The sequence below is a fragment of the Sceloporus undulatus genome, chromosome 2 (assembly GCF_019175285.1).
Source record: "Sceloporus undulatus isolate JIND9_A2432 ecotype Alabama chromosome 2, SceUnd_v1.1, whole genome shotgun sequence".
Lineage (NCBI taxonomy): Eukaryota > Metazoa > Chordata > Lepidosauria > Squamata > Phrynosomatidae > Sceloporus > Sceloporus undulatus.
The window spans coordinates 234721180-234746404 of record NC_056523.1 but is presented as its reverse complement, the minus strand read 5'-3'; the positions used below and the strand labels follow the sequence as shown (position 1 = coordinate 234746404).

Below are 25225 nucleotides of genomic sequence, written 5' to 3'. Positions count from 1 at the left end.
AAACTACTCAGCCATGTAAATAACACACACACACACCCCGACATAGATGTGATTATTCTGCCCACCGTTATTGTTTTAATTGCTTTAATTGTAATTGTCTTTATGTAATTTTAAATTTTAATTGTTTAATTCTCTTTTTAAGGGGGGATATTTTGTATATATATTTATATTATTTTTAATATTGTAAGCCGCTTTGTTTTGACAAAAAGCAGGGTAGAAATAAAAGTATTATTATTATTATTATTATTATTATTATTATTATTATTATTGGGCTTCTGGAGTTCAATAGCATCTGGAGGACCACGTGATTCCCGCCCTGATTTAGATGTTCCAGCAAGATTCTGTACAAATATTTCTTTATAACCTTTGATTCACATTTAAAAGTATTACTTACTAGTTTCATTTTTTAAACTGGTTTCTTCTTTTTCAATTGTTACTAACAAATTTTCAGTGAGATCAGTCCTCTTGCCAACAATTGAAAAGCCATTCCAAACATACATCATTTCCTGAAACAAACAAACAAACCCTAAATAGACCTATAAAATTAATATCTAAAGCTATCCATTTATTTAAGTTTGTGAATAAACCTGGACTGTTAATGTTTTATTAAATATTTCTTTCAAATCAGCTGAAACACACTCTAGCAATATACCGCTTATCAGTGAACTAGAACTCCCTAAGCGGTTTACAATCTGTAAGCCAATTGCCCCCAACAAGCTGGTACTCATTTTACCCACCTACGAAAGGATTTAACTATTACACAATCAGGGCTTCTAAGAATATTCTGAAATTATATTCTGATAGTTTGTAGGAAACATTGACTTGTCATGACAAAACAGCTATTAACACAAAATCATCACGATTTTCTTATGATCAACTGATAATAGCATTTCTATTCAGAAGAAATAGAAAATATTATGTTGTTTTATAAATAGCTTCACATTATGATTAAAAGCAGCTTGTAAGAAAAACCCTCTTTCTACAGTATTAGATAATTTTATATGAACTTAGGCCCGTTACAGATGGGCCTTTGCTCTGCCCCCAGTAGGTACTAGGGTTGGCCGAGGACGCAGTGTCCAATCAGGCCTCATCCTTAGTACGTACTGGGGGCGTAAAAATGGCGGCACCCTATACACATGGGCGCCGCCATTTTGACATGACGGATGCTTAGCGTCTGCACGCCGCAGTGCGGTTGTGATGTTGCAAGTGCGCCACTGGCGCCTTGCGGCGTCACAACTGCGCTGCAAGAAGAACCCACTTTTTGCGGGTTCTTTTTGCTGCATGGGAGAGCCACGCGGTTTGTCCGCTGTGGCTCCCTCGCGCAGCAAATATGGGCGCCGGTAGAGCGCCCTTTTTGGGAGCTCTGTAAAGCACCTGTGTTATCTAAATTGGGTAACTGAGGACTAGTTCTGTACTTTAACCACCACACATAGAAATGCCTTCAGAATACCTTGAACATTGTTTCATTAGAATATATATTCACCCAATTGTTGTTGATGATGTTGTGTGTCTTCAAGTTGTTTCAAACTCACGAAGTCTCAAAGGCAAACTTATCACAGGCTTTTCTTATCATTATTTGTTCAGAGGGTTTTGCTATTACCTTCCTCTGAGGCTGAGAGTGTGTGACTTGCCTAAGGTCACCAGTGGGGTTTCACAGTCCAGAAGGAATTTGAATCCCCAATTATCTAACAGAATAACCTAGGTACAGTATCTACACAAGACAGACTTATCCAGGAGGTGATCATTCACATTTCCTCAAGCAAGGGAACATTTATATTGTACCTCAATCAAGGACATCTGCTTGCGTCTAAATACACAACACACAGCATTAGCTGAACTGGTGGTGGCTTCTACTTTCATTTTCTATGAAAGGTCTCTACAGCCATCTTTTACATATTGGTAGACAAAGGTGCAAAACAGACCAGCATAAAAAGTTGGCTTGCAGATGTATTGGGGGCATGGCAAACAACATACATGCCCCCCTAATGCCAGAAGCTGGCTTCAAGCTGCTTGGCTGCCTGGATGTGGGTTGGTTTCTGGGTGCTCTGGGGCATGGCATTTATACACCCCTGGAGCGCCTAAAAGCTGGATTCCAGTTGCGCCAGGGAAGAAAAGCTGGCTTTTTGCTGGTGCAAAAAGGAGTGGATGTACGCCGTTTCTTTTTCAGCTAGCAAAAAGACAGATGTAGACCACGGTGTGCGGTTGCTGCAGCCCCACTCCTCCTTTGGAAGGGGCGGTCTGTTTCATCCCAAAGTCAGTTATACAGATATAATTAAAATAATAAATCATTAAAAGGCAAAGGAAAAGGTTGAGGGTTTTCCCCCATAAAGCTAAGGGAAAATGTACTCCACATATGTTATTCACTGCGAAACATACACACAAATACATATTTACTCTGTCACTCAAAAGATGATTGAAGTAAGTCTGCTGTAAATACCAGAGCAGGTACTATTAGCTTCACAGGCTGAGCACCCCCGTAACGTCGAGCCTTCCTCACAGCAAACTTTTCTGTTGGGATAGATTTTCCTGCAATTCTCTGCTTTAAACCTTCTACTTGTCTGCAAGAGGAAAAACGGTGTAGATTTCTTGAGTTATAGTAATAAACCTGTAAACATTATAAATTAAATAATTTATTCCTGAGATGCTTTACTTAATTCCCTGTAGGCCAGCAATTTTCAAACTTTTGACCAGTTCTGTATGTATCTTAAAACTAGCTTTATGCAGCAGAAATAAGCCAAAAGATTTGGAAAAGAAGACAGAAAACATTTTTTTAATGTCACCTTTCTTTACACGTGTTTCTAGAACACACCTATAGATGTGAACCTATAGATGGAAATGAACACATTGTAGCAAGTATTTTTGGAGAGCAAGGGACAAATAAAACCAAAACCAAAATGGCACCATAACATTCTCAAGGTGTTACTTGTTGATAAATACTAGTTTGATCTAGCAAAACTGTTAGAAAATAAGCAAAGGAATTGTAAATTGAGGGGCAGAATAATAGGGGCAGAGAAAGACAACAAGAAAGATTGATAATGTTCAACATGCTTGAGAAACAGTATGCTAGAAAAGTTTTCTACCCACAATTAATATCCAGATATTTTTATCCAGATATTAGAAGACTGATTTCTAGTTGATTTTCTGCTAACTTCCTAAGATTTACAAAGGGTTAAACAAGCTTCCAATAATGCTTAACCAGAGCAATCATTTATATTTATTAATACATTGAAATGCCTAGATCCTCAAACCATGATAAGAGGACTAGAGGGCGAGTGAATCTGAGGAAGAACTTTTACCCAAAAAGAGTAGAGTAAACCTGTACCAAGCTTCGGCTGATACGCCAGTTGCATCCTTTCCTGGAACCGGGGGACCTAGAAACTGTGGTACACGTGCTTGTATCCTCACAACTCAACTTCTGCAATACATTCTTCATGGGGCTACCCTTGTACCTAGTCCGGATATTTCAATTGGTTCAAAACATGGCAGCCAGGTTGGTTGCGGGTAAAACCAGAAACAACCATATTACACCTATTTTAAAATCACCTCACTGGCTGCCTTTCAGTTTCCGGGCACAGTACAAGCTGTTGGTAATGACCTATAAAGCCCTTCATGGCTTGGGTCCAACCTATTTAAGGTATCGCCTTCTTCCGTACAATCCACCCCACGCCCACAGGTCCTCTGGGAAGAATTTGTTGCAGCCGATAAAGACCAGATCGGCTGCGGTGTCCCAGAGGACCTTTTCTGAAACCACTCCCAGATTGTGGGATGGGCTGTCGGACAAGATCTGTCATATTACCAGCTTGGACCACTTCCGACAGGCCTTTCCAGAATAGCATATCAGCCACCCACTGAACTGAATGGATCATCAACAATTGTCCAGCCCACCTCGCCAACTAGTCTGCACCTGATCCTCCATTTTGTTGATTTTAATGTATTTTTTAAAATGTATACATGATTTAATTGTTATTTTTGGTGGGGAGGGGCGTAGAATTTGGGGTTATTGAGTACCGTTGTTTTATTATGTATCAGATTGTTTTTGCTGTAAGCTGCCTCGATCCTAATCAGAGTAGGCGCGATATAAATAAAAGTAGTTATTATTATTATTATTATTATTATTATTATTATTATTATTATTATTATTATATCTTATATAAGTAATTTGTCCATTAAAATCTCTACTTTGGAATATAAATAACTAGGATGCAAGTAACAGAAGAGACTTTGTAGCAAATCCCAAAGGATTTCTTTTCTTCTGACACAATTTTTCTCTGTGCAAGTTTGTGACAATGACACAAGAAAAACAAATTAAAATGAGATCATCAAGCCATGTACATCAAAAGGCAATTACTTCTAGACCTAGTTTGAGTAACTTCCAATACTAAAATAAAGCAAAATTACCTAAACAAAGCTACAATGTCTTCGCCTGTTGTTTTTACATCAGAATCTGGAAGCATGCACAGAATGGCAGCCTTCTGGAACACATATATTGCCTGTCCAACATAAAACAAAATAATTAAGCAACTGATAATTTCTTGAAACACAGTTATTCAAGGGTCTAATAGTCTTATGATAAGAAGGTCTAATATTGTAAGACTTACAAATGATTTCAGGTTGTCTTAAAACATCTTCTTCTGCATACATTTTTGAACTTGCCATGTTTTCCTTGAATAATTTTACTTGTATAAGGAATTTTCTAAACTAATACTTTAAACTAGTATTAATACTTTCACATTTTAAAATCATTAGATTAAGCCAAACTCTGAAGTATGGATTCAGTTGAAAAATGCATTAGATAAATTAAAATAATTGTTCAGCCTGTATATATTCTAATGCATAGATTTTAATCATGCACATATTAAGTTAATTACTAAAACATGTACCAGTTGGAATTTCATGGATGTTTGTGGATGTTTGCATATGTTCATAGAACTCCAGTTGACAGTCAAAAGAAAAGCTATCACTCTCATTTTTTTTAGCAAACCAACAGCCTGTGCAAGTCCAATCTCCAGAGTCCTCACTTCAGTTTCCACTAGGTGGTCACTGTAGTTCAGTTGATGATTTAAATTTAAATGAATTTTAGCATAGGCCAATGCCAAGTCTGAAGTCACAGCAGAGAGGAGTAATAAGAGCTGCCACAGCATCTAGATACTTACATTTCAATAGACAAATTAAATTGGTGGAATTTATGGGGGAGCTTGTGTTGGGAATGTTAGTACCTGGTGTAAATATGAAGTAGCTCTCGCCACTTCATTACAATAACTAGTTCCCCATTTACCTTTGACCACCTGCTTTCTTTGCAAAGCAGATCTGCATACCGATATGCTTGAAGCCAATTCTGCTGAAAGGAGTAGCACCACATCAGCTCCCAGTAGCAAAGGTGATGGATCTGTCTCCACTCTTGCTGCGCTTTAATGCATTCCTGGAATGTTACCTGAGCCTAGAATTCAAAATATCAACGCTATTAAATCTGACAATAGTACCACAGGTAAATATGGATTTATATTTGACAAAAAATGGCTATAAAAGTTAGCATAGTCAATCCGTCGCTTCACATGAGAAATCAGGCAAATGTGACGGTCAAGAATGCATGTAATCAGCTTCGGCTGGTACGCCAGCTGTGCTCTTTCCTGGAACCAGGGGACCTTGAAACTGTAGTACACGCACTGGTAACTTCAAGACTTGCTTTTTGCAATGCGCTCTACATGGGGCTACTCTTGTGCCTAGTCCGAAAACTTCAAATGGTACAGAATATGGCGGCCAGACTGATTACTGGAACATCTAGAAGTGACCATATAACACCAATACTGAAGTCACTCCACTGGCTGCCTATTAGCTTTCAGGCACAGTACAAAGTGTTGGTTATCACCTTTAAAGCCCTACATGGCTTGGACCCAACTTATCTAAGGGATCATCTACTTCCATATAACCCGCCCTGTACTTCAGATCCTCTGGGAAGAATTTATTGCAACCTTTAAAAACCAGACTAACTGCGACTTCCCAGAGGACTTTTTCTGCAATAGCTCCCAGTCTATGGAATCGCCTGCCGGACGAGATCCGTCAAATTACCAACTTAGACAGCTTCAAGAAAGCTGTCAAGACGGATCTCTTCTGGCAGTCTTTTCCAGAATAAACTTCTCGGCCATGTGGTGATTCCTCCACATATATGTGATGACTCTGCCACTGTTATTGTTTTTAATAGTTATGCAATTTTAAATCTAATATTATTTAATCTTTTTTAAGGAGGGATACTTTGTATATATGGATGTACTACAATATTTTAACTGTTGTAAGTCACTTTGATTGTTTTAACAAAAAGTGGGGTATAAATAAAAGTTTTATTTATTATTATTAGCAAGCTAACCTGTGACTAGCCCTTCCTTTGTTGATATTTAGCACTGTCAGCCAACTCCTGCATCTGCTCAGAAGTTGCTCTCTTTCGACCGATCACAGAAGAGTTTGCCTTATAGTTTGTGCCAACTCCTGCAGCCAAACCTCCATTTTCAACATGGTGGCACAAAGCAGCCATCGCTATTGTATCTTGACAGGAAACCTGATTCCCTGACTAGACACGCTCAGGGATTTTTAAACAAGGTAATTTTAGATTTTATTGGCTTTTTATATCCCTCAGACCCAGCTAACTCATCAACTCTCTCTTTTTCTTTTATCTATTTCTTCTGAGGGGGGATCCCTAACATGCCCTTTGACTCACTTTCACTAGAAGTAATAAAAATATGTTTTAATGCTCTTTTATCCTTATAACCAGAGCCTTACTGAGCTGTGGACATCTGGTCTGAATTAGTTTTATTAACTTCTAGACTCACTATCTGCTTGGTAGCAATCAGTGAGTTGGGATCAGTTACAGGTTCCACTGTGCTCAGTTTTTCCTTTTGCTCTGGAACAGGGCTGCATCGTGCCAGCTTCTTCCTCCACTACTCTCATCTTTTAAATATTTCCCTCCATTACTAGTATATAATTAACTAAATACAGTGTGAACTAATGAAGGGAGAAAAAAACATGACCAGCTGGCAAGGCAAGAATAAAAACCTGACAGAGAAGGAAGAGGGGTCAATGGTTGTAACTGAAAAAGAATTTTGGACTCCTGCCTCGCCAGCTGGAAAGTGGGGAAATCCCAATAGTGTGTGACCTACACCTCTATCTATCCAGAGAATAATCTATTTTGCATGGGGGAGGGGAGGGCCAAGTGGGAAAATATCTTTAAATGTTTTCATTGCTGTGATTCACCAGAAAAAAATGTAAGCAAGGGGGGGTTGTATATTTGTTATCGTGTAGATCTATTAAATGTATAGAATTCTGAGTACAAAAATATATCCCTAGCATAGGTAGTTCAAGTGATTATGGACACTGGAAATTAATAAGATACATTAGGCTATAAGTTAAAGTTTAATCCTCAGTAGATAGGATGTTTTAGAACCTCAGAGCTGTATTGTCATAGAATTGGTAAAGAATTACATCGACAAAGCCAGTTTATTACAACTCCTTTCTGCTTCCCACACTACATTCCAATATTCATTCATATGGCTATCCATTCACCTTGGTTTTAGGCAACATCCTTCCTCCTACCTTGTCCTCAACAATCATTGTTAAGATTGAATTTGTCACCTCTTTTCCACATCCACAAAATTTTGCATTTCTATGGACATTTTCAAACACAGCCTTTTTATCTAGGTCTGTCTCTGGACTTTCCATTCTAACTTATGCATCTGAGGAAGTAGACTTATATCTATGAAAGCTCATGCTACCAACTTCTCTTTTTCAGTTAGTCCCCAAGGTGCTACAAGATCCTTTTGCATACAGACTAACATAGCTAAGTGGGCATCTTTTAATATGGTCACCTCAAGAGTTTTAAACAATATGCTCACATTTCAGCCATCTGCTGTGACAGTTGCTATTTTTACAAAAAATAGCTGGGACAAAAATTGTCCCTACATATTTGTTGCATTTGGCCACTGGGGTACCTTTATGTCCCACATAATGTAGTGTACTGGGGCAAATGCCTAAGGCTATGGTCGAAACATGATGCAGAAAAACTACAGCAAATATGCAAATGAGACACGGCTGTTCCCCCAGCTCAAAGCTGAGAGGGCAGCAAGTGCATTCTTACTAGATGTGAAGGACCAAGTGAAGAGAATGAAGGACAGACGCTGCAGAAATTATCAGTCGTTTACTGGGAAGCAATCAGACACATCATTTATAAGTTGCCATGGCCAAAGAAGGAAGCAAACAACTGTTCCTCTCAGAAAGCCTTTGCTTCTCAGAAGGCAAACAGTCATCCTCAGAAACTTCTTCCAAATCTTTTTGTTTTTTTCCTTATTATTATTTACCAGATCAGACAGCACAGCTGCTCTAATAATACATGCATTTGAATTTTTAGAATAGAATAGGTTTAAGAGAGAAAGATAAATGTTTGATCAGTTGGCAATTAAAAAACAGAGAAGGGTTGGAGAGCAACAGCTGCAACTTTTTTAGAATTTTGGAGATCCTACCTTGAACAGATTGATACAAAAACTTAACTGATGTGTTGTGGATTGCTCCTGCAGCCTCAGTGAGAATGAGAGGAAACCTACCAAAGCCAAAGCCCCTTGACATCACTGAACTGACAGAATACAACTGGAAATATATCACAGAGAACATGAAGCATTGGGTGACCTATGGCATCCAGTCTCATTCTCAGCACCAAACAGGTTGAAGTGATTTTATGTGTTCATAAGTTACTTGAAACTTGACAACAGAGAAATCAGAATGATGCACAGGGTCTCTAATAAACTGGCTTCCTTTCAGAATGTATGGACTACATTTCTTCAGCAGTTTCAACCTAGTAGTTTGAAAGCATGTAAAAGTGCAAGTAAATAGGAACCACTTCAGTAGGAAGATAACAGCATTCCTTGCAATCATGCTGGCCACATGACCATCGGTGGTCTTTGATAATGCTCCCTTGGCTTAGTAATGGAAATGAGCACCGCACTTTACTGTCAGACATAACTTTACAATCTTGTCAAAGAGGAAACCTTTATCTTTTTTCCAAAGTATTATACACCAGGAATAGATCTAACCACTGATTAACAGAATTCAAAGATAAATGTCCATATCTAGTAGTATATTCCAAAATGTGGAAGGAGTGGCTTTTTTCATCAGCTTAGAACAGGTACAGTGTCTGCTAAATTGGGAAATTAACTTGCAAGGACAGCTGTAGAACCCAAGTAAAATGCTCTAGTTATCTAGGGAGTCAACGTTCCTGACTAACCCCTTAGAGTGAGTTAAAAGAATTGATGTGATTGTATTGCAGAAAAGAATTTTTTCTTCTGATAGAAATATTTATAACTACATTAGATTGAAAGATAACTTTGTAACTTTAAGAGCTGTTACCTGTGTTTGCTTTTCACCCTCTCCTTTGTCTCCACTCCTTTCCCCCTTGTATCAGATCTTTTTAATTGATAAGCCTGTGAGAAGGGGATGGTTTACTGATTTAACTGATATTACTTTAAACTATTAAACTGTTTGGTTTAACTGCCAGGAAAGTTTCTTTAAAACTAAGTGTTCTTAAAACATGAACTCAGATTTTATTGTAGAAAAGTGGAATATTACCTTTTCAAAATTTCCTTTCAGTATGTCTATTCTGGCATCATAAAATAGAATGATGGCACCCTTGAGAAAAAGAAAGTGACAAATTATAACCTTTCTAGTTGTAAGAACAATAAACAAACATTTATAAAGAGAAAAATCTCCTAACCTTTGGAAATTTCTGGAGGTAAGGCTGTAGAAGCATTTCAGCTTCTAAAAGATTGGCTTCTCCTGTTCCTATAAAAGTAACAAAATTCTCTCTTAGTACTGACAGCATCAGTATAAAGCTTTACAAGGAAGTTTACCTATTTCATATATATAAGGAAATATATTGTTACTCCTGTACTGAAATTCCCCATTGAGACTTAAAATTAAAAATTCTCTATGTTTAAGAGGGCTTATAATTATTAACTTGTTTATCAACAAAGAATCAGCTCCTACCAAAATATAATTAACATCTGTGGATCTGTGGATGGCAAGCCCACATGGAGGAGGGCAGAAGAGTTGGGGAAGACGAGGAGGAGGAGAAGGCTGCAGCAGGAGGAGGCAGGGATGAGGAGGAAGAGGAAGATGAGGCAAGAGACGGCGGCAGCGGTGGCAGGGGCGAGGAGGAAGAGGAAAGGGGCAGAGGTGAGGCGAGGAGAAGGAAGAGGAGGCAGAAGCAAACGGGGAGAAAGGAAGCAGGGGGGAGAGGAGCCAGCCCGTTGCTAATGAGAGTGGCGAGGCAGGCTTTGGGGGGCAGGGGGGCATAGAGGAAGAAGGAGGAAGGAAGAGGAGGAGGAGGAGGAAAAGGGGTGAATATGGGGGGTAATGGGAGAAGTGGCAGAAGAGCCAGCAGAAGGAGGAGGAGAAGAAAGAAGAAGTAGCCCCCTGCTGCCTGCCACAGTAAGAGCAGCAAGGCAGGCATCGGGGGTCCGGGGGTCAAAGTGCCATTGTCCCCAATGGTGGCGTGGCCATGTGGCTGCACCACCATTCAGGACAATGGGACTTGAGCATCCATAAATTTTGGCATTCGCATAGGGATCTGGAACGGTTCCCCCTTGTATACTGAGGGCCCACTGTATGTTCTCTGCCCTCCCTGGTACAGGTGTCTCCTTCCTTTCCTACCACAACACATTTTTCTTTAGTTGAGCATTACCCCCTATCCTAAGCAGGTTTCTTCTCCTGCTAATCAGTTCATCACTAGTGATGACTAATCCAGGATGCTATACACCCACTTTAGAATATGAACAAATAACACTGCTGAAAGCACGATGTAACAAAATACCCCATCAAAAGATTATACATATGTGATTAAAATATACAGTATTCTCATAGATTTCCAGTTATTTTTTTTCAGTTCTTACCAAGAATTAATGAAACATAAGTGTGGTACAGCAGCAAGGTGAAAGTACACAGAATGGCCCGCAGGGTGGCACCAGAAGCTCCTTCCCGTAACTGCTGGAGGCCTAGCTCCTATCAGCAATCAAATATTGGAAAGGGTAAGACACAGTTTTCTCTTATTTCTACCAACACCAATGAAAGGAAAAGAAGGGCATGAGAAATATGACTCCCAAGATAAAGTAGTAATTGTGGCAGCCATTTTGCATAATTATGCTTTTTCATAATTGCAATGAACTATACATAAAGGTGGAAATGTTATGTTAGCTAATTGGGAGAAGTATGCTATCAAAACTATTCATTTTAATTTAGCAAGAATTGTTTATTTATCTTCCAATGACTGACTGACTTTCTTTCTATGTATGTCTGCAGAACAGGTCTCAAAAATATCTGGCCTACACAACATATAGTTCATAGGTTGACAACACCAGTAAACACTGATTCTTTCCTCCCACTTCAGTCCACACAAGCTCAACTAGAAAGGGTGAGGAAATGAGAATGCCTCCATATGTTGTATGTTGCTCCTTCTCTTCAGAGAAATTTATCACATGGGAGGGATCCTGTGCAAAAATAGGATTTAAAGTAGGGGGGAAACCCTGCAAGAGACGACATTTGGGTTAACCCAGCATTAACCTGGACAGAAAGTAGAAAAGACATGCAAAAGCGCAATTGATTTTCAGACAACACTGCTGTTAAGGTGCATTAACACGACATTAACCCGGCTAGATAGGAGACAAAACGCAATTCTTTTTACTTCTGGAAAATCCCCAAAGTAAAAAGAATCTAACTTTGTTGACTTTCTAGCTGGTTTAATGATGCGTTAACCCTGGTGTGTCTGAAAATCAATCATGCTTTTGCGTGTCTCCTTAGGGTTTTTTTTATCCTGTGTGATGAACTCCCTAGATTCACTGGCAGATAGTGCAATTAAATTAGTTCTTCCACATTGTCACAGCCATCCATAGGCACAGCCCAATGTGTTAAAGGATCCACTGGCACGTATGCTGAGAGGATTAAAGATTTGTGTGATATTTCTACCAAACTCAGTAGGAAAGCTGGAAACTAGTCCTAGTTACATAGGACAAAAGAGGCAATATGGAATTCTACTGCATTTGGTGCTAACTGGAAGTTAAGTGGTTCCAAAGGCATCTGAGAGCACAATAACTTTGTCAATGACAGCTGAAGCCTAACAGGATGTATTCTATCAATGCTAATCAATGATTTATTGTCCTATCACTGTTAGTATCTAAGCTATCCAAGAATTAATAATGGTGTAAACAAAATTTCATACCCTATTGCCTGAAAATCCAATAAATTCTAGAAGCCGGAGAATTCTTCCTGGTAAAAGGGACAGCATCTACAACAAAGGAGGAATAAGAATTCTATCAGTTTTTATACAATACTTGACAATCAAGAACTTTAGAAAGAAAGAAAATATCTTTAAAATCCTAAAAATATTTCACTCTAACGTTTGGATAACTTAAACACGTAATTACTGGCATTAACTTTGAAACAACATAATTGTAAATAAGTATGAATAATAATCTGCCCCAAAATTCTGTTGCAAACCTACAACATTAGTATTATAATTTCATTTGTCTTTTTAAAATGGCAAGATTAGTGACTATCCCTTTTGGTAGAAATATGTGAATCAAAAATGAGATTACAGTAGAGGACTCATACCAAATTGAATGCTCCAATTCCTAGTTGCACACCCCCTTCAAACTGGTGGTAGATTTCATTCTTGCTTTTGCTGTCTTGGGTCATCTGGAGAACTTGATGACATTCTCTTTTGATTAAAAATATGTTTTCATGTTAAAGGAGCTGACAGGAATCATAGTTAAAAACACATAATAATATAAGTAGAACATATATCCATCTGCAACATTATAAACTGCAATTACTTTAGAGACTCACACATGTCTAACTCTACTTTTTTTGCTCAGATGTTATAGATTAGTTACAGAGTACCATCATCATTCTTGGTAATTTACAATTTGCTGCAAATTATTTTTGCTCAGATGTCTTGGATTAGTTACTGAGTACCATCAGCACCTTTGGTAATTTACAGGTTAACAGAAAATAGGTAGGAACTTGTCCCAGGCTAGTTCCCATCAGATATTCTTCAGCACAGGGCTAACAATACTCAGCTGTCATTTTACATCAATGCTGGTGAGCTGTTCACTGTCCTGACACACTATTATATGGTAAACTGTGAATGTGCAAGTTTACATATGACCATATGCTTTTTTAAAAGAGCACTCAAAATAGTTTGATTTCATAAATGTAATGGCCTTTCAGTTAACAAAGCAATCACTTTCTTATTGAGAATTTCCTTCAGATCTCAACTAGTGCAGCTGCATTTATTGAATAGGTTTGCATGCTTGGAAAGGGAGCTGAACAGCAACAGTGCTCAGGAGCTGAAGGACATCAGACTACCTCTTTTTATCATCACCATTTGTTCATTATATGATTTTTCCTACTAAACAGTCATTTTCGAGAGAGCTAACCTGTTAGCATTTCCTTTACACTTACAGAACCTACTAATTTAAAACTATAACCCACTCCCCATTATGAGGAGGCAAGGGAAGCTGAGGCCCTGAAGGCTCCTAGAGACCAGCACTCATCATCCACCAGCCCTGCCCTTCTGCTCGGCTTTAAAAACCTTGCAAGCAGAAGCGATTGTAAGGAGGCAAGAGAGAGAAAAGCACCTCTGGTGTTTTTTTTTAAATTTTATTCTTAGTGTTTAATGATGATTGTATTTTAGTTAATGGATGAGGGATGGGATTTTATTTGTACAGTCAGCCCTTCTTATACATGAATTTTTAATACACAGATTCAACCATATACGGTTTGAAAATATTCAAAAAAAGGTTTAAATTTCAAATTTCAAACCTTGATTTTCCATTTTTTATACGGGGCACCATTTTGCTATGCCATTATACTTAATGGGACTTGAGCATCCATGGATTTTGTTATACAAGGGGGATCTTGGAACCAAACCCCAGTGTATAACAAGGGTCCACTGTATATATTATGTTTTGTTTAGGTATTTTATTTATTTGTGTAAATTGTTTATGTATTGTGTGTTTTTATGTAATTTTATAAACCGCTTTGATCTTCTTGGAAAGGCAGTATATAAATACATTATTATTATTATTATTATTATTATTATTATTATTATTATTATTATTTATTATGCATCTTTCAATCTAATGAATATTTGGACCACCACTTTTTTACTGCCACCCTTTTGCAATCCAAACCCTTCACTGCTCTTTCCAAAACACAGTATGTATCCTATAATACCTTTTCAAGATGGGCACTAGTGCAACTAACAAAAGGTTGCTCCTTTTCAGACGGTCTCAAATCTCATTAAAATGAGGTGCCAATACATACAAGACAACATCTTTACCATTGGCAGCATACTTAACTGTTCAGAGTGCTTTGAAAACTCATTCATGAGGAAACTATAATTTCATGTGAATCCCATTTTGGGGGGAAAGGTAGGATATAAATTCAATACATAAATAAACAAACTAAGCACAAATGTTGTGCTTAGCACAACTTTTTGCATGCAACCCAAGCACAGAATTATCATTTGAAGTATCTTTAAGTTCATCTAGTCCAACTATCTGGTCAATGCAGGATACACTTACAATGTAGGATGCCAGCACTGTACTGAGTGTACTGAGTATAATATATGGCGTATAGTGGGGCTTTTCCTCAATTAAATATGTATAGATTTATAGCTTAAGTGTCCTGGGAGTGAGGAAATGCACTATAGGCATTACGAGTATTTGTTTATTTAAAAAAATGTTAATCACTTTTCAGTTCACCAAGGTGCTCAAAATGATGTTCAATAAAACAGATAAAAATATTTTAAAACAATTTAATTTTTTTTAAACCAAAGGTGATATAAAATAGTAGTTTTGGCCACCAGGTTTTGGCTCAGCAAGGGAACCAACTTGACTTCCCTGAAGAGGGAATTTCACAACTGAGGGGCTGCTGAAGAGAAATTCATATCTCATGCTCATCAACCTGCCTTCTCAGGTTAGTAAAATTTACAACACAAACTCTGCTGAAAGTCTCAAACACCGGATAGACTCATTATATATGTTCTTTCCTGCATAAATATATAGGACAAGATGTAATGGTATCCTTTAATGTCAGAAGAATCAGCTTTTGTTTTCTCTTATTGAAATCTACTGTGGTGACAGAAACATGTTCCAGAGGGGCTTCCTGACTCCTGGAGAAGGTTTTAGGGTGTCTGGTAGGTTGCAGGAGAGGGGGATGAATATTTATCCTGGAAGAAGCAGGAGGAATAATAAGAAATATACAATAATACAACAGGATCAATGTCACAGGAACATACTTGTATATTTGGTAACTTGTTCTGATTTTGAGGCCACCCTTGATGAAGTTGATCATATTTTCATCCTGCAGAAAAATGATTTTTAAAAATTAAACCAAATAGTGAACTTGTGTAATTATATTATGTGAGGACTTTATTTTACATAACTGCTTATGAAATGTAAACAAACATTTGTAATATTTCTAAATGAGGTTTAATATATAAATCTGTGTAAGGTATTAATAATCAAATAATACACACACACACACACGTTATGCACATTTTTTCAAAAGAAATGAATCTAACAGATTAAAACTTTATATCAAACCAGGTCAAATCAAGACACCACTAGATGGTGCTACAAGTGTCTAAATTTAACTTGATGTATGCAAACTGCTTCTGAACAAATCTTGTAAAGAAAAATCCCATGATAGGGTTACAATAGGGTAGGCATAAATTGAAAAGGACTTGAAGACACACAACAACAACAAGACTATAATAACAGTCTTATGGAGCCTTAAATCAAGGATAGGCAACATGATGCTTTCAAATATTCTGTACAATAACTCCCACAATCCTTTTCCATTGGTCATGTTGGCTGAATCTGATGGGAGCTGTAATATAAAATATCCAAAAGACACCAAGTTCCCTACCACTGTTTTACATCTACAGTAGTTTTCAGTGATAAATCATTAGTAATACTGTATGTAGGTCAGAAATTTGTGTGTCATTTTTTCCAGAAGTCATCAATTTTGCAACATGTACTGCTGGATAGACTATACACAGTGCCCAAGAGCAGTAATCAAACCATGGCTTACAGAGCAGTAGCATAAAGAGGAGCACTGTACAAAGCCACAGCTTCACTTGTCATATACAGTAGCTGAACTAACATTGAACAACATGCTTAGCATGCAGTTGAATGAGCAGTGAACTAGCCAATCTGTACTATTGACAGACTTTTCACATATTCCCTCCTGATCTTTGGAGCTTTTGGATTGATTCTAGCCAGTTTCTATAGGTTTACATAAATAAAACAATGATCTACAAGAGAAAAAAAAAAGATAGCATTAACCAGGCTACATATAAAGTACGTTAACAGAACATTTAGTCATACTGATGCTTTTTCCAATAGCCACAACTATGGAGTTGCTAGCTCTCCATAAATAGAACCTAAACCAAATTGCTCTTTTTCAAGCAATTGTTTGTTTCTGCAATACATCATGAGAATTGTGGCAGTTAATTGCAATTTGCCTCACCCCCCCCCCCAAGAAAAAAGATTATAGAATAGCAAAAGTATTTCCACGTAGCACTACTACTAAGGAGCAGAATGACAAGAGCTGTCATGGTAACGATATAATATGGCCTTTGCTTTATTATGGATAAAAGCAAATAAATATACCTTCTAAAACATTTTTACAGACCTGCTTTGCTTAGGTCCTTACACTCATTGAGAGAGAGAGAGAGAAAAAAGAGACTGATGGCAATGTTTGTCTTCAATGGAATGTTATCATATATAAAATATCTGAAGTGAACAGTAAAGATTAATGGCACTCTCTACTACAGCTTTTGGTAACAGAAGGGTTGGCAAAATAGATCTGATCATTGCATAATGCACATTTGGGAAAAGATCTTTTGATCATTGTGCACATCTTGCCTCTGGATCTCGTGGTAGAACCCAGAACAGATTGTGCAAGCTTAATGTATTTTGGCAAGCATATAAATTTCATCATTTGAGATTTACAGGTCTCACTTTGCAAGTTACAACATGAGTTTATTAAAAGGCTATATTACTTGCGCTTCTGATATTCCACTTCTTCTCCATGTCTAAAATGTTCATTTATTCTATGCACCTGTGTGCACCTGACTGAAGAACAAGTTATAGTCAAAAAGGCTGTCAGAACATATTCTATTGCAACGAACTCTTTTGGGAGGTATGCAAGTCTACTATCTCACACATATTTCACACATGCCACTTACTTTAGACTTGCTCCTCAACTATTCTGTGTGTTCAAAATTAATCCACTAATACAAACGTTATTTAATTTGTTATTATTCATTAACTCATTGGTTGAGACATTACTATTGGGCTAAACAGTGGGTTGTTAAAAAGTAATGAATAATAGTTTTTTGTGGCTTATTCATTAAAAGGCACTGATTCACTGCAAGTACAGTAATAAATGGTTTGCTACAAAGATCAGTATGCGAAACAAGTCTGGAGAATTCTTAATCGGAAATAATCTGAGGATATACAGAACATTTTTTCTGCATGACTGAATCCTTTCTACCTTTCTGCTCACATTCAAGAAGTGTGATCTGCAGAGATCCGTGACAGAGCACATGTTTGCATGTAAGAGCCAAGGGTCCAAATTCATTTCATGCTTCTTTAGTTGAAAAGATCACATGTATATCAACCACATTACTTCCTCTGCCCTTAATACTTAGCTGTTTAAATCTCTTTGCAATGCGAAGCTAATGAAAGAAAATAGCATTTTCATTTACACATTCATTTTTGTTTCTGTATCACATGACAAATATGGAATATTTACAGCAAAGGCTCAGGAAGGAATCAGAGCATATCAGTGTTGGTGGCCTGCTGTAGCTACACCCAAAACCTCACCTCTTCTTCCTCACTTGTTACACAAGATGACATAGCCAAGAATTCAACCTCTCCCCCTCTCTGTATGTTATCATGAGCGTCATGAGGACACTCAATAAAAATCTTTGGTGAAGCTCTCTTGGGGTAACAGAAGTGCTGCATCAGCTGTGGTACCATTCTAGGACTCACTCCTGGCTTATGGAGCCATCCCTGAGTGATGGGAGGACTAAGATACTGTACAAGTAAATATGTGAGGTCTCATGATCCATTTGCTACTATGTGCTACTACCTACAGGTAGCGAGGTCATATTACAGAATGAAAAAACTGCCCTACATGCATTGAGTCAAGTCATGAAAAACTAATCTTATCTTTTAAAAACCGAGTTACAAGGTTGGTAGATCAGGGGAGTACTGTGGATGTAGTATATCTTGATTTCAGTAAGGTCCCCCATGATATTCTTGCAGACAAACTGGTGGACCGTGGGCTAGACTGTGTAACAGTTAGGTGAATCTGTAATTGGTTGACAGATCGAATGGAGAGTGCTCACCAATGGTTGCTTTTCATTCTGGACAAAAGTGGCATGTCTCAGGATTCAGTCCTGGGTCCTCTCTCTCTCTCTCTCTCTCTCTCTCTCTCTCTCTCCACACACACACACACGATTTAAATGATGGAATAGAAGGCATGCTAGTCAAATTTGCAGATGTCACCAAATGGGAGAGTGAGAAGATAGTACTTGAAAGCATCAGAGCAGAATTCAAAATGACCTTGACAGAGACAAGATCTGGGCCAAAACTAACAAAATGAATTTCAGCAAGGTAAATATAATCTACTACATCTTGGCAGGAAAATGAAATGTACAAATATTGGATGGATGACATTTCGCTTGAAAACAGTCCATGTGAAATTGATTGAGAGATCCTAGTAGACCGCAAGCTAAACATGAGTCAACAGTGTGATGCAGCGAAAAAAGGTAATGCAATTCCTGGCTGCATCCACAAGAGTATAGTATCCAAATCAAAGGAAGTAGTAGTGCTACTCTGTTCTGTTTTGGTGAGACCTCACCTGGAATACTATGTCCACTTTTGGGCACCACAGTTCAAGAAAGATATGGTAGAATGTGTCCAGAGAAGGGGGTCCAAGATGATCAAAGGTACAGAAAACAAGCTTTATGAGGTGTCAGGGGTATTAAAAGAACTGGCAGAAATAATCTCAGACCACTGGCAAGAATTCCTGATAAATAGAAGGCCCAGCAGTTGGGAGGAGGGTAAATGTTGTCCCTGTCCCAAAAAAGGGGGAAAGAAGAGGACCACATAATTACTGCCCAGTCAGCCTGACATCAATATCAGGAAAGATCCTTAAACCGGCAGTCTGTAAGCACTTAGAAAGGAATGCTGTGTTTACTAAAAATCAGTATGGGTTTCTCAGAAACAAATCATGCCAGATTAATTTTATATCTTTTTTTTTGAGAGAGTTACAGACTTGGTAGATGAAGGGTATGCTGTGGAAATAGAATATCTTGATTTCAATAAGGCCTCTGATAAGGTCTCCCATGATATTCTTGCAAAAAGCTCGTAAAACGTGGGCTAGACAATGCTATTGGTAGATGCATCTATTGACTGACTAACCAAACCCAAAGGGTGCTCAGCAATGGCTCCTCTTCATCCTGGAGAGAAATGACAAGTGGGGCGACACAGAGTTCTGTCCTGGGCCCAGTACTATTCAACATCATCAATCAATCAATTTTATTAATGCTTAAGCCAAAGGCCATTCACATGATTAAAATGTAAAATTGATGACAGAAATTCAGAATTATAAAATGCTCCATCAAATAACTGACATCCAAATTTTATACATTAAACATAATAAAATTCCAGACAATTAAATAAAACAACATTAAAAAGAACTTCAAAGTTTAGATAAGATCATCCCCATGACAATCAACTGCAATGTCTGCTATTACCCTTGCCCGAATTTTGATTGCTGCTGAGGCAAACAGTGAAACATTGTAAGTTACCTTAGAATCAATATCAGACAGGAGGAAAAAAATCTTTTCAGAAGTAGTATTAGACTGTAAATTGGACAGAATAGATCCCATAAATTTAGTTTTTGGATCAGTATATAGTGAGCAAAAAAGCAGATAATGAGGCAAATCCTCAATTTCTGGAGCTCCACAAATACATAAATGGGAATCCTTAGGTGTGTGTGAATATCTACCATCGATCATGGCTGAAGGCATTGTTTGAAAACGAAGAGCTGTAAAAGCCTGCCTAAGCTTTGGGAATGTAAGTTTCCTTAGGTAAACAGCCATCTGATAGCCCAATCTTTGGAGGGTTTGGAAAGTTTATTTATTTATTTAGAGGTTGGACGTTGGAGGGGCATCTTTCAGGAGTACTTTAGTTGTTTATTCCTGCACAACAATGGGTTGGACTACATGGACCTTGTGGTCCCTTCCAGCTGTATGATTTTATGATTCATTTTTTCGTATTTGGTGCCTGTTTGAGTGCTGGAAAAGCAGAGTGATTTAGGAAAATAAGTGATTGGGGAAAGAAAGTTTATATTTTCCTTACCTCAAAATCGGGACCCTGATGCATTTAAGGGGAAAGAGGCTTGTCTGCCCCCTATATATTTAATGTAAAATGTTTTCAAAAGGCATAGAATAGTAAGATTGGCAAAACAGATAAGAATTCCCCTATTGTAGCCAATGGGCACAAACATGATGCCAAGCGCACTTGGAAAATACGTTGGTCCCCCACATCAGATAGCTTAAGAAACACTGGCTTACTGCAGAATTCATCAGATGCATACCGTTGACCCTTGTAGTTAACTGTTGTTGTTATTTTTGTCATTGTTATATAGACTTAATATGTTTTATTGTAAAAACTCAATAAAATTTAATCAGGAAAAAAAATACTGGCTTGAGGAACAGAATTTACTGAAAGCCCTACATTTATTTGATATTTAAAGCATACCTGTACAAATGTCAGTGCTGCTTTCTGTAGTAAACATTCAGCATAACAGATTTCTGCATGCATTTCCTCTATTAAACAAGAAAGAAAACTTATTTAATACCAAGCATATTACAGCTACAGTAATATCATTACAGTAGCAATGAGTGGGATTAAACATCGACACACACAATAAAAGAATCTCCATAATTACAACTAAATCCAACCATTAGTTCTACTTAGAACAGACCCAATGAAATCAAGAGACCATCAGTTAGTTGTAAAAAAGTTCTCATTCATTCTGTAGGATCTACTCTCTGTACGTCAAACACTGGATTTAGCCCTTAGACTACTTGCATATTAAACTGATCCACATGGTTTAATTTATCTTTCATTATCGGTCCATTCTCATTGCCTTCTGTTGATAATCAAAAGAGTTCATACAAATCTACCTATTGTATTTACTGCTCTATTTTTATTTTATTGTTTTCATTAACCACTGAGGTTAATGGCAGTTGCCTCTCTGTGGGTTTTCAAGTCTGTGGATTTCAAGTCCGACTGTAAATAAATATTACAGTAAACCTTAAGATAACCTTAAAATAGACCAATTTCCACATTTTATAGGTGAGAAATTGGGGATAAAAGGGGGCCAAGTTGCATATCTGTAACTGTAGTTCTTTGAGTGGCCATCTGTGAACTTACACAAATGGGTAATCCTGCACCTGTGCAGTGCATCTTTCAGAACCTTTTAGATCATGACCTAAAGGTTTTTTTGTGATAGTGCCACCCACCTCAGTGCCTCTATATAAGGAGCTTCCAGCTGAAACCACCAGTTCTATGAACACCATTACAGCAATTCAAAGGACAGGTAGGACACAACAAGAAGAAGATGGACAGGGCTGTGTGAGTTCACAGACGACCACTTGAAGAACTACAGTTACAGGTATGCAACCTGTCCTTCTTCTTCATGGTCTCTGTGACTCACACAAATGGGAGACTAGCAAACTATACAGGTAGGAGGCGGAAGTGTAGACAGTATAGAAGAAGGAGTCATCCAAGACTTATGGATAACCTGCAGAAGATATGGAAGCATAGAGAAGGAAGTTAGAATGTTGATCTGAGTCTGGACACATTACAGACAAGTATAGCAACTTTGCCATTTGGTCCACGAATGCTCTTGTGTCATCACTGGAAGAGGAAGGATCTACCGAACATAATAGCATTGGAGGAGACTTTCATACTGGAATGATACTTCAGTCTGGGTCAGAACCAGAACTAGAGGACAAGGTTGAAAGACCCTGGGCTCAATGGGAATCTCCACCTGAGCAGATGATGTAGCAGCCAAAAACTGAGCAGTTTGAAAAAAGTGTCTTGGTATAGATTGGCTACTGATGTGTCACTGATGGACTCTCCTGCAAGGCGATATCAGCACATTGAGTAGTAGGCTGTTCTGATGTAGCTGCTAAAGGACATTCTCAGTGATGACCCCAAAATTGCTTACAGCTCCAATAATACTGCAGGCAAGCCTCGTTCTGACAGTATGAGGGATCTCATATTCCCACATGTAGTGACCGGAGAAGATAGGAAAGCTCTCTTAGCAGTAATCTGAAGAGCTGATCCTCAAACGTCTTCTTCCATGTTGACCATGATGTCTGTGATACTGATGGCCATGGTACCAAATGTGAACTCAAGGATGAGTCAGAATCACTGGTAAAAGCCTAGGAAGATCTGAATCAAGACCGAAGTGATTGTTGATTTGGTAGAAACAGTAGAGGAGGTAAAAGTCTAGCCACAGGAATGCATGAAGAGGGAGGCTGCCTAGAAGGAGATGTAACTGAGAACCCAAACAATAGAAGAAGACTCCAGAATTTCACCCTCTGATACATTCTCTAGCTATGGGTAAGTGACTGAAACCACCTCAACAGATATGGAAGAATAATACAGGGTCTCCAACATTCAAGGAGGGAAGTCCCTCAAAGCAGTGGATCCTACAGCCTTGAGGAGAACAGGTGCTGACTGAGAACAAAAGGATGGCTCCTACAAGGAGACAACCTCAACAGCAACTTGAGAGAAGGTCATCACAGTTGAGGCAGGAGAGTGGAGGCAGTCCTTGTCCTTGGAGCGCTTATTATTATTATTATTATTATTATTATTATTATTCCACTAGTAAGCTAGTAACTCCATTTCCACCTCCAGCAAATGGCCAAGCGTAAGCGAGTGTTGGCACATCACTGCAGTATCAGAATGGGCCTATGTGGTCTTAGATGGTACAGATACCGATTCTGCCCATATATGTTTGACAGTGGAGAAAATGAAAGAACCAGAGGCTGGGATTGAGGTCATCTCTGATGCTCTCTCTATTAGTTCCATATCAACAGATTCTGAGGGCCGTGTAGATCATACTTGAGGTTTGAAGGCCTGTTCAAACAAGAGTGTTTTCAGATGCAACTCTCTAATCCGTCTGTCCTGAGGTGTGAATGTGGTGCAGTGGGTGCAAGAGGCAACCATAAGAGGAACCATTCTACTGATTCTGCTGGAATAGTGGACGAAAAGGAATGATCGGTTTGGTGGGAAACTCGTTATATAGAGGTGTGGAGGTGGGCAGAGCTACCATCAAAAAGCTTATGAAATGCTTTAGAAGGTTCTGAAAAATGCACTGTACAGGTGTAGGATGACCCATTTGTGTGAGGCACAGAGATCACAATGAAGCCAACTGCTAATCTGAGGTAAATTTAAACACGGGACTTTATGTCTTGTAGTTACTACACTTGCTACTTGCAAAAGTGCATTTGTTGTGTTGTTTCTAACCTTTTTCCCCACAAGTCACCACAGAACAAAAACACAACTCTTTGAACTAATTGGTATCTACTTGGAGATCTAAGCAGTACTGAGAAAACAAAAGTTAAGCTATGGAATAATGTCCTTTACTGACATTTGGTAAACATTAAAAAAAACAGACACACACGTAACAGGATCATTTCAGCACTTTTATATTTAAAACTGCACAATATGAGATATGAGATAAACCTATGAAAGTAAAAGAGCAGTGTACCATTAATGTTTTCCAAAGAAACTCTTAACTCCAAAAATTACAAAACTATGCACATTTAGGTAAACAGTTAAACAATGTCCTGCCCTTAAACATGGTTTATTATTTTGCATGAACTAGCACCAACTACAATAATTTAATAGAAGACATAGAAGAAGAAAAAGGTATTTTTCTTACCTTCACTCAGCTGATCTACAGACTGTTTTGAAACTAAGCTGGACAGTGATTCTACCACTGTGTTTCTTTTCCTAAATCTGTATTAATATGAATGAGAAAGAGACAAACATTTTATTTTAAAGGCATTGAATCTTAGACATTAAATATACAAATATAAAAAATATTTGTGCTATATTTGTGACTCAAAAAGAACTAAAACAAATCCCAACAAAACAGGATACAATATTATTTCATGAACAACATCTAATGATGTGATAATACAAAAGCAGAAGTTGAAGCAGTCTTCCAGCTCATCTGTTTAGGGAAAACATGAAAGAAAGAAGAGAGTAAGGTATTATTATTTTTATTAAGCTTTATTTATATAGCACTGTAAATTTACACAGCGCTGTACATGCAATCTTTTTAATAAGACAGTTCCCTGCCCTCAAGCTTACAATCTAAAAAGACATGACACAAAAGGAGAAGGGAATGGTGATGGGGAAGGGGATCAGGTCCAGTTGATCTTCTCTCCCTCTGAAATATAAGAAGATATGAAATGATAACCACTGTCTCTAGCTGCTGCCTCACCATCGGGGCAGTAGTATTAAATTATCTCAATATAGCTCCCCTTTCATAACTGTGAAAATACAGAAAAAAAGTTATTTGACATTTAAGTATCTACCTGTAACTACGGCACAATCCTTTTGGGCTGTCTGTTTTGGGGGCCTACAAGTTCATTTTTCATAGCAGCATATACAACATCAAACAGTGAGAATATCTAAAATATAACTGCTTTTTTGTTTGGGCCAATCTTATAAGCTTCATAAAAAACAATCTTCTGTTTGCACTGTGCAAAACTTAACAGTACCATTTGCACTAATCCTAGCACAGGTGCATGAAGCTATTGATTATTGACTATTGTAATTCTTTTAATTCTTTATTGTTTATTGTTTAATGATATTTAATTGTAGTATGGACGGGGGAAGGGAATTAATGGGATATATTATAACTGTATGTTGTATTTTATACTGTGTTTTACTTGATGTTGTAAGCTGCCTCGATCCTGATATTCTGCTCTGGTCAGGCCCCACCTGGAATATTGTGTCCAGTTCTGGGCGCCACAATTAAAAAAGGACATTGAGAAACTGGAGCGTGTCCAAAGGAGGGC

General features: G+C 38.0%; 1 protein-coding gene across 1 annotated transcript in view; it reads right to left on the bottom strand.

Annotated features, from left to right (window-relative positions):
• Positions 1-25225, bottom strand: part of TTC39B (tetratricopeptide repeat domain 39B) — a 46195-nt gene that overhangs the window by 7755 nt on the left and 13215 nt on the right. Inside the window, 12 exon segments of the mRNA XM_042451908.1 lie at positions 395-506; positions 2438-2558; positions 4399-4490; positions 5276-5437; positions 9604-9663; positions 9749-9816; positions 10926-11034; positions 12248-12313; positions 12640-12745; positions 15332-15396; positions 20877-20944; positions 24079-24155. Coding sequence (XP_042307842.1) covers positions 395-506; positions 2438-2558; positions 4399-4490; positions 5276-5437; positions 9604-9663; positions 9749-9816; positions 10926-11034; positions 12248-12313; positions 12640-12745; positions 15332-15396; positions 20877-20944; positions 24079-24155 — 1106 coding nt within the window.